Below are 16,798 nucleotides of genomic sequence, written 5' to 3'. Positions count from 1 at the left end.
GCATTTGTCTAAAAGATTGATATGCCTTGCTTTTCCTTTATAACTAAGCTTCTAATTTTTTATTTTTTGGGGGGGGGGGGGGGGAGACATTTCCAGATATTAACCTTTCACAAGCCCTCTTATCTGAACACTCATTCCAATGTCCAGGGCTGATATCAAAGTACATGAAATTACCACTTCAGAAGTCAGGCTAACTTTGGATTCTTGACTGCTGTTACAGGACGCCAAAGAATTCCTTCTGGGTACCCATATGCTACCCAAATCCTGGGGCAAGTTAAAATATCCAAAAAAATACATCAATCTGCTTTTCTTCAGATTTTTACATAATGGCTATAGAAGCAGTCTTGTAAAGAGGATGTAGTGTACAAAGGGAAGTACAGAGAATGTGAGTGGCCAGGAGAAGGGAAATACTATGCACTGTGTAAAATACACTATTCCTAAATATAAAAGATCTCATTTACAAACAAACATTCAAGTTGACCCTGTATACACACAACAGTCCTCACCTTTCATTTTGACAGTGGGAGAATTGGGGCCAGCAGATTGTTTCCTCCATCCTCTCCAATTCTGGCACAGGCTTTCAGCCTCAGAGATGAAGGAGCAGAGAGAGTCTTCCTCAAAGCGGTCCGAGTCTTCAAATGAAAACCTCTCACCGTCCTCCCACTCAGCAAACATGAGTTCCATCACATATAAAGACAAAGGAGGGGGGAAAAAAGGGATGGCAGACAAACCCACTAGAATCCCCAAACCGTACACTGCTGAATTGGGAGGAGAGGGGGAGAAGTGTACAAAAAACTAGTGCTAGTGGGTCTCCAAACTATAAGGGAAAAGGAACAAAAAACATACATGAGGAAAAATACCCCCAAAAAATATGGGAAAGCAAAACAAAACACCTTAAAAGCTGTACAAACTGTGTCCTCCAAATGTGCCTAACTTATTTACTTTTGCCATTCCATAGAAACTTGCTACTGCCTAACAGACAATGATGCATTTTTTTTTTCAAGGAAAGTTTGCTTGTTTTTAGTCTTTTAGTTTATAAATGATTATATTTCTGTCCAAAGATTTAGTTCACTCATTGGAAAAAAAAAAACCAACAAACAAAAAACCTCTTACTTCAGGATTCCTGAAATTGTGCTTTTTTCTCAAATACTGTAACCACTGAAAACATTCTGCAACACAGGAGATTTCTTTCACCCCTCACAAGGAAGTGTTAATTTACAAAATGTAAGTTCTCTGCTGTCCAATGATTTGAAAACATTTTGTGAAGGAAAATAATGAAATTAGAGAGTTCAAGAAAGGGGTAGTAGTTAAATAAAATGACAAATATATATACAAACTGCAAATATTGTAAAGGCTTTGACAGTCATGCTTGTTAATATGGAGGAGCATAAAATTGAGAAATGCTGCCTAAGTTAAATTGAGAGAAACATGGGGATCCATTGAAAAGGAAAAAAAAATCCTAAAAGTGCACTTGCTCCAGGACACAGGCAAAATATTTTTATGAACTTTAGCTTTTGGCTTTTTGAGTTGGAATCCACTTTCAAACAAAGCAAGTGTCAATGAAGTAAGGCAGGATACAAGATGGGCTTTAAAAATAAATTAACACATACAATTCATTGTGAAGACAGCTAGTATTTTTAAACTTCCCCCCGAGGTTTCAACCTAACTTTTCAAACAACAAGTAGTGACAGTTCTGGTGCTGAACTACTTCACCTGGATCAGAACCCCAGACGTAGGAAATCATGAACCAAGGAAATCTTCAATGGAATGACTAAACCTTCTTGTAAGAGTTTAGTCTTGCACCATTAAAAAAAAAAAAAAAAAAGGTTTTTATTCCCAGAGACTTCTTTGGCTCTCTCTTTATTCTTTTAGCAGTTTTGAGGGTATTTTGTTTTACTTCCAGCTCAGCAGCCAGTAGAGATCTGGTCTTGTTTTCTTAATCCGGATAACAAAAGGGGTGAAATGAAAATCTCGTTGTTGTCCGACTTCCTGTTCCGGAATGAAAGTTTACTTTGTAAAAAAGCCTCAAAATTAAAAAAAAAACAAAAAAAAACCACAGAGTAGGGAATCTTTATGACAAAATTCTTCGCACCCCTTTCGTCCTGGAAACGTCCCTCCTGGGTCAGCTTCGTGGTGCCCTCGGCCTCATGTGTGACAGCCGACCATGAGGGGCGCTTCAATCTTAGGGCTATAAGGGGGTGCAGCCCTCTCCCTTCGGAAAAGGCTTCTCTTGGCCCATGAAGGAGGATTCTCCTGCCTAACGTGAAGCAGGCGGCCGAAGATCTCCTGCAGCCCCATTCTGCTCCATGTCTCCTCTCTGCTCAGAGCGCCGGGGCATTAAAATCCAGCCTTCCTGGAGTCAGGATCAAAGAGGAACTGCTTCGCCTTTGGCAGAATACTAATAATACTGAAGGGAAAAGTTAGAAAAAAATGTGTAAAAAAATTCCTGTGCCAGCTTTAATTGTTTCGTGCTTGGTTTCGGGCTCCAGACACTTGGCTTTTCACCCCCGAAAGAAAGAAAAACCACCACCTCCCCCCCCCAAAGAAAAATTAAAATTGGAGGAGGAAGCCCCCTGGCAAGGAGCAGGGAGCCCCGGTCCTTCTTTCCTGTCAGGGGACCGACTCTCGTCCTTGCAGTCTCAGCCGGCTCTCCCCCCTCCTTTCTCACAAAGAAAAGCCGCCTCCGGCGCTCAACCCCCGCTCCACCGCTCTCCCCCCTCCCTTCGGAATGAGCGCCCCCGGACGAGAACCTCCCCCACCCCTCTCACCTCCTGACTGATCCCCCCTCCTTCCAGCCAACGGCTGAACTTATTCCCTTCTTCTCCAGCACCGCTCCCCTTCCCCTCCTCTCGCTCGCTGGCACTAGCCAGCAGCAAGGACTCCCACCTCCCCTCCCCCCACTGCCCAGCTCCCTCTCCGTATAAAGATGGCTCTCGTCCCCCACCCCCCCCTTCTCAGCTTCACCTGGAGCTCCTCCATCAGCTGATCCCGGCTTCCGCTTTCTGCTACTTCCGCCTTCCTCCTCCCCCCCCGGCCACCCGAAAGACCATAGAGTAGAAGCTCCGCCCTGAACTGCTCTATGGTTATATGGTGGGTGTGAAAGGTTAGGGCAGTCCGAAATGGACGCTGTGTGGAAGAGTTTGGATGTGATTAATCTTCTTGTTGTGGGATCCCGTTTCTTTTTAGATCGCTTTTTCTTTTTTTTTTTTGTCTTATTTTATTTCTTCCGTTTATTTATTGTCAGTGTTTGTATGGCCCTCTACCTATGATCATCTGTTTCAAAAATGCTAAGGGTGACATTTTTTGTTGCCTGAAATTTGTGAGCTGGAGGGACAGTTGAGCAGAGAAATTTCACTCTCTAGCCCTCACACCCCGAATTGCTCCTTATCTCAGTTGCCCTGCCTCCCTCCCTAAGGCAGTCAGAGAGCTGACAAAGCTGTCACCATAGACCACAAGTAGTTAATGCCAGAAGCGGTTTTCTTTCTGTTAGGGTTGACCGTGGGAAATTGACTCCTGATGTAAGAGACAGACTTAGTAAGTTTGATACATTTCCTTTTTTTTTAATAACTAGAGCCTGATTTAAGATTATTTAGCTCATAGACAGAGGATTGGGTTTTGATCCCTTCGAATCTGAGAGCAACCGGGGGAAATCCCAGTTTGGGGGCACTTTCAGAATTTGGCAACCTAGGTACCTATGTTGCCCGTGACGAATTCTAGCCCTGAAAATAACAAGCATGCATCCTTATTATGTATGCTTACACCCCCCCTTTAAAAAACAATCCTTCATTCATTGTTCAGCAGTTTGTGTTGTAGTTGGGCTTTACATATATCAATGTTATGCTTGCCTGGGGTTCTTGTCAGGATCACCCAATTTAGTTACAGGGCGAGAACAGCTGAGTAGACAAGGCTTTCAACAACTTTACTAATATTGTTTAAGAAATGAAATAAAAGGAGGATCTTAATTTTTTTTAAAACAGTACCTAATAATCAAATAATTATTAATTTAATTATTGGATGTTTTATTCATCAGCTGATTTGGATTATGTAGTTTTATTGGTATGGTTTGACTTCTATGATTGTTTTATATTTCTTAATTTTATTGTTTGATGTTTTATGAGGAATGATGATATTTCTGTTTTTCTGTTATTGCACTGCATACAGAGTCTGGCTGCTTGGGGTTTTCAGTTCAGTTTTTGTTTGCATGTTTCTATGGTCTCTTTTATTCTGTATTTGGTTAACGTCTGTCTATATTCTGCTTGTGTGACTGAGGTGAAGTATTCTGCTAGTGTGTAGTTTCTATAGGGATCCAAGGCAGCCTGGCTTGTTCTATTTTCCTAATAAGCGGTGTATTGGTCTTTTAGAACCTGATGTAATATCTGCAGTGTTGCCTTTTCATGAGTATGGGTTGTTACTGTTTGAGAGGCTGGCAGTTAGTGCTGTTTTGGAATGGAAGATTTACTATATTATAATTGTAATTCACTTTTCTCATGGCTTTCTGAGAGCCAAGCCTACCTAATGCAAATATCTTTTTTGCTTTTTAGCAAGTTTTTCTGGTTGGTACCACAGTAGTGCATGGAAATATAATATACATGTTGTTGTAAGTGACTATATTTTGTCCTTTTTAATGTAAAATATATATTTTCCTTCGATAAGCAGGCTTATTTAGCCATGCTGTCTGAGTGACATCATCCAGTCGTCACAGGACAATACTCTCTTTCTAAGCTCGTAGAGCTTTGAATGGTACTCCTGCGTGACTCTTCCCGCGTGTTGCTCTGCGGTTACTTCAGTTTCTTTTTTTTCCTCTCTCATGGCAGCGCAGTCTACTGTCTCTCTAATTTTTTTCTTCAGGAAAATTTATTTTTCAAAGGTTCTTGAACAAAAGTACTTTTAAATGCTACAGTGCCGAAAGCGCCTAGCAGTAAAATCTTGTCTGTGACCGGGTACAATTATTGTTATCTGTGCCTTGATCCCAAACATGATCAATCAGCCTGCAAGCACTGCGAGCACATGTCACCCCCCACTCTCAACGCCAAAGCGCTGCCAAAATTTCAAGGCTCCGGCAAGAATCTTCAGGCAGCTATGCTCTGTCTTCATCAGCTGAAGGCCACTCTGCCCACTCATCCCCAGGGCCAAAGTCCCAGCAGAAGCCAAGCCTGGTAAGGTGATCAGCATCCATGGAACCAATGGAAGTCAAAAGTAGCCAGGTAGGGAAAGTTCCCAGCATGCCACAACCATCCAAAAAATCAAATCCATCAAAGGATGCATCAGTAAAGAGAGCCCCGATGCAAGTACCGGAGGTCCCCAAGGAGCGAGCGATGCACGGGAAAGCATCTGAGCACTCAAGGCAAGAGAAGGCATCGGTGTGGTTGATGCAAGTTAAGGCATCAAACCAATCAACGCAGACCAAGGCACTGGAGAAGTTGACGAAAGGAAAGTGTTGGAAGTTGACGCAAGAGATAGCGTTGGAGAGATTGACACATCTCAAAACGTTGCATACTACAACGCAAGACAAGATAACAAAAGCATCAAGGAAACCAATGCAGATAACGCACATGGATACTCTGGGCGATATCCACACAGTGCATTAATGCTTTAGTTGGCCACAAAAAAACCCTCGACACTTCATCGAGGCATACCATCCAAGGGGAGCAGCCATTCAAGATATCAGAGGAGTTCCTTAATCTTTCGGACCTGGAGAAAGGAGAAAGGTTTCTAGTTCTAAGATCCTCATATGTCTCCTCTCTGTTATCCCACTTGGACAAAGAGTCCATTCCTGCCTCTCCTCCAGAGACATAGATGCCACCATTCTCCTGTCCAAGATTCTGTACAGAAGATACCCAGACTTCCATTGAAAGAACCTCCGGTGCCCAGACCCAGGGTTCCAGATGCAGACATCTTAAGGTAACAATACCCCCACCAGGGGGCAGGGATACAAAATCTCACTCATCTCACAGCCTATCTGGAGAGGAGGCATCACAAAAGGGTGAAACATCTCCAAGGACTCCAGCTATGTCAACTTCCCATTCAGTGTCTCAGATCACACCTCCATTTTTAAGTCCTTTTTCACGATCCTCCCTACAGATTATCATCCCCGATCACCTCATTCTCCAATTCCATCTGAAGAGAATCCTTCTCCGCTATCAGAATATCCCCATCCCCTATAGAAGAGGAGATCAGTCAGGAGCTTCACATGAGCCCACGTTTTTCTCCTCAGCCAGATGATCAGCCTCATGAGTCACCATCAGCCTCATCAGGGAGCTCCACAGGTATCCCCTCAGACCCGCCAGAGGAACCCCCAGAACCTTCTTCACTACCAGAGGACCTCACATACTCCAGATTTATGGAGAAAGTTGGCACACTCCTAAATGTGTAAATTCACATAATTCCCAATCCTAGAGCAGAGATGATGGCTATTTTAAAGATCTTTCAAGTACCATCGGAATCAACAGCTCTTCTGTCACATAAGCTGTTGGATTTGGTTGTGGATAGAGCATGCAAGTCCCCTCATACCATGGTCAGGGCATCAAGGAAGTTGGATCTCAAATTCAGGATGCAGAAGTTGACTCACTATGGCACGGTACAGATCCCACATGACTCTGTTGTCGTTGAATCAGCCATGAAGAAGGCAATGAAGTCAAGATTACATTCTAATACACCCCCTGGCAAAGACAACAAGGTATTGGATGATTTTGTATGAAAAATGTTTCAGGGATCCATGCTAAATGTGCATATACAACAACACCAATTTTATATTATGCAGTATCATTATGAATGTGTCCAAAATTTGAAACCCTTTATATCAAAGGGCGAGGGGGATCAAAGAACACCTCAGCCTTTAAGAGACTTGGAAGAAGGTTTAAGACACCTCCTTAGAACTGTCTGTGAGGCCTTTGACACTTCGGCTTGGATCTCAGCAGCTTCCATTGCTGTGAGACGCATAGCTTGGTTGGACTCCAGCGCAATTCACAAACATGTCCGTGGCAAGCTGGCAGACCTGCCTTGTAAGGAAGACAACCTTTTTGGTGAGAAACTGAGGGAAATGGTTTCTCAGATTAAAGAACAGAATGTGGCAGTACAATCACTAATGTCACCTGGAGATCATCTTTCTACCACCACAAAGTAGTTTTCGCCATCTAAAAGATCCTATCAACGAAAGTGCTGCAGGCAGTACCAGCTTTACAGAGTGCCACCATATCAGCAGCCAAAGCCTAAAAGCCAGCAGCTGCAGCAAAAGGACTGGCAAAGAAGTGAAATACCCCAAAAACCGCAACAACCACAACCCCAAAAGCCTCATTAGGGTTTTTGAGATATGCTCACACACATCACCCATCACATGTTGGGGGCAGAATAACTTTTTTTTTCACAGGCCTGGTCCACAGTCACAACAGATCAATGAGTGCTGAATATCATTTCTCAGGGCTACAAAATGGACTTCATTCAGTGTCCACTAATGCCTCATCTGGTAGTGCCCCCATGGGACCCTTCCCAAATTCTCTTGTTACAACAGGAATCGCAGGTTCTGCTATGTCAGCGAGCAAGCCGCACTCTCCCACCCTCTCAGTCAACAAGAGATACTGCTCCCAATACTTCCTCATTCCCAATAAAACTGGGGGTCTTCGCCTAATTTTGGATCTGTGTTCTCTCAACAAATATATCAAAAGACAAATTCAAAATGACTTTTCTGAAATCGATCCTTCCCTTTCTACAACCCAATGATTGGATGTGTTCTCTGGATCTGAAGGATGCTTATACCCACATTCCCATCCACAGTTCTTGTTGGCGCTACCTCTGTTTTCAGGTGGGCAATCAGCACTGCCAGTACAAAGTCCTTCCTTTTGGACTCTCTTCTACCCCAAGAGTCTTCATAAAATGTCTTGTAGTGGTTGTGGCTCACTTATGAAAACAGGGAACCTGGATTTTCCTGTATCTCGATGATTGGCTCATTGTCTTTCCGAATCACAAACCCTACAAGATCACTTGCTGGAGACAATTCGTTGCCTAGAATACCTGGGATTTATCATAAATTACAAAAAGTCCCATCTCAACCCTTGTCAGACTCTTCAGTTCATAGGAGCAAGGATTCCTGCCATGTGTCCCTAAGAAACATATCTTGGTGACTGACCTCTGTGTCCCTAAAAGACATATCTTGGTGGCTGACCCCTTTAGTCGTGACAGAAAGGGCTCCTTTCAGGAATCTCACTCATCAGTTAATTCTCGCAACAGACACCTCAACGAAGGGTTGGGGAGCCCATCTACTTCATTTGAAAATACAGGGCCTATGGACCCCAACAGAAGGCCAATGTCAGATAAATCTTTTGGAACTAAGAGCGATAAATAATGCAATGCATACATTTGCATCAACGCTTCAAGGAATGTGTGTGATGATTCCAAGGACAATCAGGTAGCAATGAACAATATAAATAAAGAAGGAGGGTCAGGTTCCAGGACTCTGGGCAAGGAGGCAGTACAGATTTGAGAATGGGCAGAAAGGATCACCCTACATGCATCCTACTTACCAGGACTGGCAAACACGGAAGCAGACAGATTAAGCAGTGTTACGCTCTCCTCCTCCAGGGGGGAGGAGTCAGCAATCTGGTATGCCCTCCTCCTCCAGGAGGGCGGAGTTAGCAATCTGTTCTGTTGTTCTCCTGAAAGGGGAAGGAGTAGCGATATAACATGATCTGCTCCTCCAGACGGGAGGAGTTAGCTATCTGTAGATCTGTTAGCGAACTGCTGTAAGATGCTCCTGTAAGGAAAGGAGGTAGCAATCTGTCATGGATCAACTCTCCAAGGAAGAGGAGTTGGCAATCTGTATAATGATACTCTTCTGAGGAGAGGAGAGAACAATAGGTATATTGTACTTCGCTACTGAGATAGCAATCTATCATGCCTCCGCTACGGAGTAGCAATCTGTATATATAAAAAAATATATATATATATATATATGCTGCAAGAAAGAGGAGTAGCTGTCCATATAATACTTCTGTGAGCGGAGTTAGTGGTCTGTAGTGGTTGATTCCCACAGAGTGACAGTAGTGAAAGGAATGACCAGTTGGAGGAAATGGTGAATCCCTGGGCCGATGGCAGATGACAGCGCCCCCAGGAGGAGATCCTGAGAGGAACCACCGGCTAGGCTAGAATATGAGATAAACACAAATAGTTCTTTATTAGACTGGAAGCTAGATCACCAGGGGTGGCAGTAGTGAGTCGCTGTGTTCGGCAAGGCTGAAGTCCTTCTGATACTGAAATATAATCTCTGGGTCGCTGAGCTGTAGAGAGAGACTAGAAGTAGTGAGTAGACAGGGTATACTGGATACAAGATGGTACACTCACAATAGTAGATGTCTTTAATGGTCTCTATGCCACAGAGAGTCTTCATTACGTACAGGAACAGGAGTCGTAGGCGAGCACTGGTTCCCACAAACAGTCTGTAATAAGAACTCACAATTGCTGTATATGAAATGGCTTCTAGAGTAGAAGAAAGTCTGAAAAGGATTCTAGGAACATGGGTCCTCATGGAGCGAGTACCGGTTCCTATCTGCAATCTTGCCAATGTAACTCTTGATCTCCGTACCTGCGATAAAGTCTTGGACGGAAGGGAGTCTTCAGAGCTATAGGAATGTAGGCCTTCATGGAGCGAATACCGATTCCTATGTAATAGAACTCACTGTGTTCACATCCACGATCACTTCCAGGCAATGAGGAGTCTTCTGAGTGTTCTGGCAATCTGAAATCAAGAAGAGAGAGCGGAGCCCCCATGGAGCGGGTACTCCTGGTAAGTTTGAAAAGGCCAAGCAGTGAGGAAGGATTCCCCTCGCTGACTTGGATCGTTGTTGCAAGTATCGTGGACTGCCGAAGCAAGTCCTGTTGGAGTTCCTTGCTAACTCGTTAGAGGTTAGCAAACAAAGACCCTTTAAAGTGCGAATGGATGACGTCACTACGGGGGGATGCCCCCGAGGTTTACGCCCTTGCTCGTATAAAGTCTGGATCACGTGTGCACCCTTACGTCATCAGGAACATGGCGGATCTATAGCGTCAAGCCAGCCCGGGGACACCAGGACCAAGAGTCGGAGAGAAGCCGCGGCTGCATCTGTCTGTCAGAGCCGAAGGGAGTTGCTTCCAAGGTAGAGAGGGTGGAGCGAGGGGCGAGAAGAGGCACGAACGCAACAGTACCCCCCTTCAAAGAGCGATCTCCTCTTTGGGTACCAAATTAAGTACCAGAGATGCGCGAGGTGGAACTGATGAGCATCTCTTATCCAATAGGTCTAAGGATCCCAAAGATGGTTTTGGGGTCGAAGCCTTTTCAGGCCAACAAAGTTCAGTCTCTTTTCAAACATACAAGGTCTCAAAGTCTTGAGTTCAAGTTCATATAACACAGATAGATGTAGATGATGATGAGATTTTGAAGAATCTAGTAGAATGTATAATGACGTCAGCAGCAATGAGATGGGCTGCTGTGGACATCACTGAGGTTTCAGTGGAAGTGGTGATGTAGAAATTGGTCCAATATCCACTTCTGATGTCGCTCTTCCGCAGGATGCTGGAAGAGAGATGTTGATAATACCAGCAAAACGAACAGGCTGATGGATGTATAATTCTTCATCCTCGGAATCAAACAGTGCTGTAAACCCCCAGCACGACTTCCGAATGATCCAACGAAGTTGATGAGTAGAACCTCTTCTTCTTTCCTCGGAATCAACCAGTACCATAGGTTATGGGCACGACTTCCGAGTAATCCTTAAGTAAAGTCGATGAATGGAGATATCTTCTTCTTCAGAATCAAACAATGCTGTACCCAGCACGACTTCCGAGTAGGCCAATCGAAATACTGGTAGCTAGTGATGTCTTCTTCCTCCGAATCAGCAATTCTCTAAACCTCCAGCATGACCTCCGAATGGATCAACACAAAACTGAGAGGTAGAGATGACTTTACTTTGGAATCAAACAGTGCTGTAGTCCTTCAGCACGACTTCCAAGTAGATAGAATGTAGCAGTATTCTCAATTTGTAATCCAAGAAGACATTGTAGATGAAGAGCGCCACCTATGGCAACCGCTATGACTACTGAGGTTCACGCCCTTGCTGGTACAAAGTCTGGAGCACGTGTGCACCCTTACGTCATCAGGAACATGGCGGATCTATAGCGTCAAGCCAGCCCGGGGACACCGGGACCAAGAGGCGGAGAGAAGCTGCGGTTGCATCTGTCCATCAGAGCCGAAGGAAGTCTCTTCCAAGGTAGAGAGGGTGGAGCGAGGGGTGAGAAGAGGCACGAATGCAACAAGTAGAATCTTTCATCCTCACAAATGGTCTCTAAACCAGGGTGTAGCAGATACTCTCTTCAAGTGCTGGAGTCTTCCGTGTAAAGATCTGTTCACGTCAGAGAGCAACGCAAAACTAAGCATGTTTTGCTCAGTCCTTCCCAGCAAACAGAGAATATCTCGGAATTATTTCCTGATCTCTTGGGCAATGGAAAATAGAAAGAAACTAAAAGGTGCAGCTGCAAAGGTTAAAAGTGTACAACAGGCATGGACATTGTTTAAAAATACAATCTTAGAAGTGCAGACCAGATGTATTCCATGCATTAAGAAAGGTGAGAGGAAGGCAAAATGATTACTGGCATGGTTAAAAGGTGAGGTGAAAGAGGCTATTTTAGCCAAAAACAAATCCGTCAAAAATTGGAAGAAGGATCCGTCTGAAAAAAATAGGAATAAGCATTGTCAAGTTAAGTGAAAAACATCGATAAGGCAGGCTAAGAGAGAATTTGAAATGAAGTTGGCCGTAGAGGCAAAATCTCATAATAAAAACATTTTAAACTATGTCCAAAGTAAGACACCTGTGAGGTAGTCGGTTGGACCGTTAGATGACCAAGGAGTTAAAGGGGCACTTAGGGAAGACTAAATGAATTCTTTGCTTCTGTGTTTACTAATGAGGATGTTGGGGAGATACCAGTTTCAGAGATGGTTTTCAAGGGTGATGAGTCAGATGACTGAACCAAATCACTGTGAACCTGGAAGATGTAGTAGGCCAGATTAACAAGATAAAGACTAGCAAATCACCTAAACCAGATGGTATACATCCCAGGGTTCTGAAAGAACTAAAAAATAACATTTCAGATCTATTAGTTAAAATTTGTAACCTATCATTAAAATCATCCATTGTACCTGAAGACCGGAGGGTGGCCCATGTAACCCCAATATTAAAAAAGGGCTCCAGGTGTGATCCAGGTAACTATAGACCAATGAGCCTGACTTCAGTGCTGGGAAAAATAGTGGAAACTATTCTAAAGATCAAGATCACAGAGCATATAGAAAGACATGGTTTAATGGAACACAGTCAGTATGGATTTACCCAAGGCAAGTCTTGCCTCACTAATCTTCATTTTTTTGAAGGGGATAATAAACATGAGGATAAAGGTGAGCCAGTAGATGTAGTATATTTGGATTTTCGGAAGGCATTTGACAAAGTCCCTTATGAGAGGCTTCTAAGGAAACTAAAAAGTCATGGGATAGGAGGCGGTGTTCTGTCGTGGATTACAAACTGGTTGAAAGACAGGAAACAGAGAGTAGGATTAAATGGTCACTTTTCTCAGTGGAAAAGCATAAACAGTGGAGTGCCTCAGGGACTGGTGCTTTTTAATATATTTATAAATTATTTGGAAAGGAATACGACGAGTGAGGTAATCAAATTTTCAGATGATACAAAATTATTCAGAGTACTTTAAATTACAAGCGGATTGTGATAAATTGCAGGAGGACCTTGCGAGACTGGAAGATTGGGCATCCAAATGGCAGATGAAATTTAATGTGGACAAGTGCAAGGTGATGCATATAGAGAAAAATAATCCATGCTGTAGTTACACGATGTTTGGTTCCATATTAGGAGCTACCACCCAGGAAAAAGATCTAGGTGTCATAGTGGATAATACATTGAAATCGTCACTCGGTGTGCTACAGCAGTCAACAAAGCAAACAGAATGTTAGGAATTATTAGGAAGGGAATGGTGAATAAAATGGAAAATGTAATAATGCCTCTGTATCGCTCCATGGTGAGACTGCACCTTGGGTACTGTGTACAGTTCTGGTTGCCGCATCTCAAAAAAGATATAGTTGCGATGGAGAAGGTACAGAGAAAGGTGACCAAAATGATAAAGGGGCTGGAACAGCTCCCCTATGAGGAAAGGCTAAAGAGGTTAGGGCTGTTCACCTTGGAGAGGGGATATGATAGAGGTCTTTAAAATCATGAGAGGACTAGAATGGGTAAGTGTGAATTAGTTATTTACTCTTTCGGATAATAAAAGGCCTAGGGGGCACTCCATGAAGTTAGCAAGTAGCATCTTTAAAACTAATTGGAGAAAATTATTTTTCGTTCAACGCACAATTAAGCTCTGGAATTTGTTGCCAGAGAATGTGGATAGTGCAGTTAGTGTAGTGTTTGTAAGCGGGACTCAGGAAGGCAACTTCAGGCAGCTATTTGATCTAAAAAGCAAGTTTTATTTAAGAGAAAGACAAAGACAAAGAAAAGCGGAACAAGAAATTGAGGAAGTTGTTGCTCCACGGAGGAGCAGGCAAGTTACAACGGGGTTTTCAGTGCTGCTTCTCAGAGCGGAGCTGTGTGTCCGTGACTTTTAAACTTTTTACAATGTCCAATAGGAATGGTCTGACACGCATCCTGGGTGTGTTTTCTACTTCCGGTGACCAATGGGGATCGTTGCTTTTAGTTCAATCAGGTACTGTCTCTGGGGAGTCGGCTTCTTCCTGGTGCTGGACTTGCCAAAGCACATGGTGGCGGAATAGGTTGCCAATAAGGTCAGGAAATACAATATACTGCCCATCCATGTACAGTAGCTAGGTTTAAAAAAGGTTTGGATAAGATCATGGAGGAGAAGTCCATTAACACAAGTAAGGGACAGTGCCCTATCCCTAGCAGGACCTATAATATGGAACACCATGCCGGTAGAAATCAGATTGGAAAGAGACATCAAAACTTTCAGAAAAAATTTAAAAATATGGCTATTTAAGCAAGCATATCACAAAGAGAATCGAGAGTAGAACCCAGGGAAATGTTAGTTGCGGTCAAGCAAACTCCCACACACACACACACACACCTTTCTTCTTAAAGTGTGTCTTCTCTCCTATATTCTAAATTCTTCTTTTTATTTTAAACAACAAAGTACTAGAGTTAAGTAACACCAATCTTATAGCGGAGTTAGAAAAAACTAGACATGACTTATAACACTCACCAAATAGTATTTATTATGATATTATGTTACAGTATTTTTGATGGCACCTATTTAAGAGTTAGAATTGTAGACACTTTATACAACATAGTTTTTGTGCCTTATTGTGAACCGTTGTGATGGCACCCGCTTAACGATGGTATAGAAAAGATTTTAAATACATAAATAAAATTAACTGCTATTATTTTATTTTTTTATTTTTAATTTTTATATACCGAAGTTCTTGTAGGGACTACAAATCACTCCGGTTTACATAAAACAAAGAACTGCTCAACAGAGAGTGGAGCTTTACATGGAACCGTAGAACATATGGAACAGTATAAATGGATGACAATTTAACATAGTGAAAAATAAATAAAACTAATAGTTTAACTGGTAATAAATAAAGAATTATATTATTTACTATAAGCAGTATTAATCAAGTATCTTAGAAAATAGCCACTGCGATTACAGGCATCAGTAGCACAGGATCTACTTAGTGTTTGGGTACTTGCCAGGTACTTGAAGCCTGGATTGGCCACTGTTGGAAACAGGATGTTGGGCTTGATGGACCCTTGGTCTGATCCAGTATGGCAATTTCTTATGTTCTTATACCCATTGATTCCCTTAATATCTTGGATGGTACAAAAGTGCATTTTCGACAAAGCGAACACGATATTCATATCTCCGTTGTGGCTAAAACTTTCAAGTCATCCACGAATATTTCTGGCGGATAGCGCACAACTCCTACCACAGAAAGACAGGACACTCATTCATCCAATGCATTCCTTCCTCCAACTCATGGCATGGAGATTGAATGGGCAGTGCTAAAACATTTCCACCTACCTTCTCACATTAATGAGGTTCTGATAGCATCTAGAAAGTTGTCCACAAGAAAAACCTATGCCTTCAAGTGAAGAAGATATTCGAACTGGTGCAACGCTCCAGGAATTGACTGGTGCAACGCTCAAGGAATTGACCCCTTCACTTGTTCACCTGAAAGCTTGGTAGACTTCCTGCACTTGCTTTCCACCTCCGGATTAGTGATAACATCTATATGAGTACAGCAAATGATGAGATTGACATAATTGGTATCACAGAGACTTGGTGGAAGGAAGATAACCAATGGGACAGTGCTATATCAGGGTACAAATTATATCGCAATGATAGGAAGGATCAACTTGGTGGGGGTGTGGCACTTTATGTCTGGGAGGGTATAGAGTCCAACAGGATAAAGATCATACAAGAGAGTAAATGCTCAGTAGAATCTATATGGGTAGGAATCCCATGTGTGTTGGGTAAGAGTATAGTGATAGGAGTATACTACCGTCCACCTGGACAAAATGGTCAGACAGATGATGAAATGCTAAGAGAAATCAGGGAAGCAAACCAATTTGGCAGTGCAATAATAATGGGAGATTTCAATTACCGAATATTGACTGGGTAAATGTAACGTCAGGACTTGCTAGAGACATAAAGTTCCTGGATGTAATAAATGATTGCTTCATGGAGCAATTGGTTCAGGAACCAACAAGAGAGGGAGCTATTTTAGATTTAATTCTTAGTGGAACACAAGATTTGGTGAAAGAAGTAACGGTGGTGGGGCCACTTGGCAACAGTGATCATAACATGATCAAATTTAAACTAATAACTGGAAGGGGGACAATAAGTAAATCTGCAGCTCTAACACTAAATTTTAAAAAGGGAAACTTTGATAAAATGAGGAAAATAGAAAAAAACTGAAAGGTGCAACTGCAAAGGTTAAAAGTGTTCAACAGGCTTGGACATTGTTTAAAAGTACAATCCTAGAGGCGCAGTCCATATGTATTCCGCGCATTAAGAAAGGTGGAAGGAAGGCAAAACGATTACCGTCATGGTTAAAAGGTGAGGTGAAAGATGCTATTTTAGCCAAAAAAAATCCTTCAAAAATTGGAAGAAGGATCCATCTGAAGAAAATAGGATAAAACATAAGCATTGTCAAGGTAAGTGTAAAACATTGATAAGACAGGCAAAGAGAGAATTTGAAATGAAGTTGGCCATAGAGGCAAAAACTCATAATAAAAACTTTTTAAAATATATCCAAAGCAAGACCTATTAGTTAAAATTTGTAACCTATCATTAAAATCATCCATTGTACCTGAAGACTGGAGGGTGGCCAATGTAACCCCAATATTTAAAAAAGGCTCCAGGGGTGATCCGGGTAACTATAGACCAGTGAGCCTAACTTCAGTGCCGGGAAAAATAGTGGAAACTATCCTCAAGATCAAAATTGTAGAGCATATAGAAAGACATGATTTAATGGGACACAGTCAACATGGATTTACCCAAGGGAAGTCTTGCCTAACAAACCTGCTTCATTTTTTTGAAGGGGTTAATAAACATGTGGATAAAGGTGAACCGGTAGATGTAGTGTATTTGGATTTTCAGAAGGCGTTTGACAAAGTCCCTCATGAGAGGCTTCTACGAAAACTAAAAAGTCATGGGATAGGAGGCGATGTCCTTTCGTGGATTACAAACTGGTTAAAAGACAGGAAACAGAGAGTAGGACTAAATGGTCAATTTTCTCAGTGGAAAAGGGTAAACA

The 16,798-nt window shown here is 42.5% G+C and overlaps 1 protein-coding gene and 1 long non-coding RNA gene across 2 annotated transcripts in view; one reads left to right on the top strand and one right to left on the bottom strand.

Moving 5' to 3' along the window:
• Nucleotides 1-3,032, bottom strand: part of ZSWIM8 (zinc finger SWIM-type containing 8) — a 328,217-nt gene extending 325,185 nt beyond the window's left edge. The window contains exons 1-2 of the mRNA XM_029608976.1: nt 2,965-3,032; nt 507-2,407 (exon numbers count right to left, since the gene is read on the bottom strand). Of these exons, the coding sequence (XP_029464836.1) occupies nt 507-684 (178 nt within the window). The 5' untranslated portion in view covers nt 685-2,407; nt 2,965-3,032. The remainder of the gene's footprint in view (nt 1-506; nt 2,408-2,964) is intronic.
• An 88-nt stretch (nt 3,033-3,120) lies between these two features.
• LOC115095398 overlaps nt 3,121-16,798 on the top strand; it is a 78,683-nt gene continuing 65,005 nt past the window's right edge. Inside the window, exon 1 of the long non-coding RNA XR_003857760.1 lies at nt 3,121-3,534. This is a non-coding gene — a long non-coding RNA (uncharacterized LOC115095398). The remainder of the gene's footprint in view (nt 3,535-16,798) is intronic.

Source organism: Rhinatrema bivittatum, chromosome 7 (assembly GCF_901001135.1).
Source record: "Rhinatrema bivittatum chromosome 7, aRhiBiv1.1, whole genome shotgun sequence".
In the NCBI taxonomy this organism is placed as follows: domain Eukaryota; kingdom Metazoa; phylum Chordata; class Amphibia; order Gymnophiona; family Rhinatrematidae; genus Rhinatrema; species Rhinatrema bivittatum.
The sequence above is the reverse complement of the archived record's forward strand: the minus strand, read 5'-3'. Positions and strand labels throughout refer to the sequence as shown.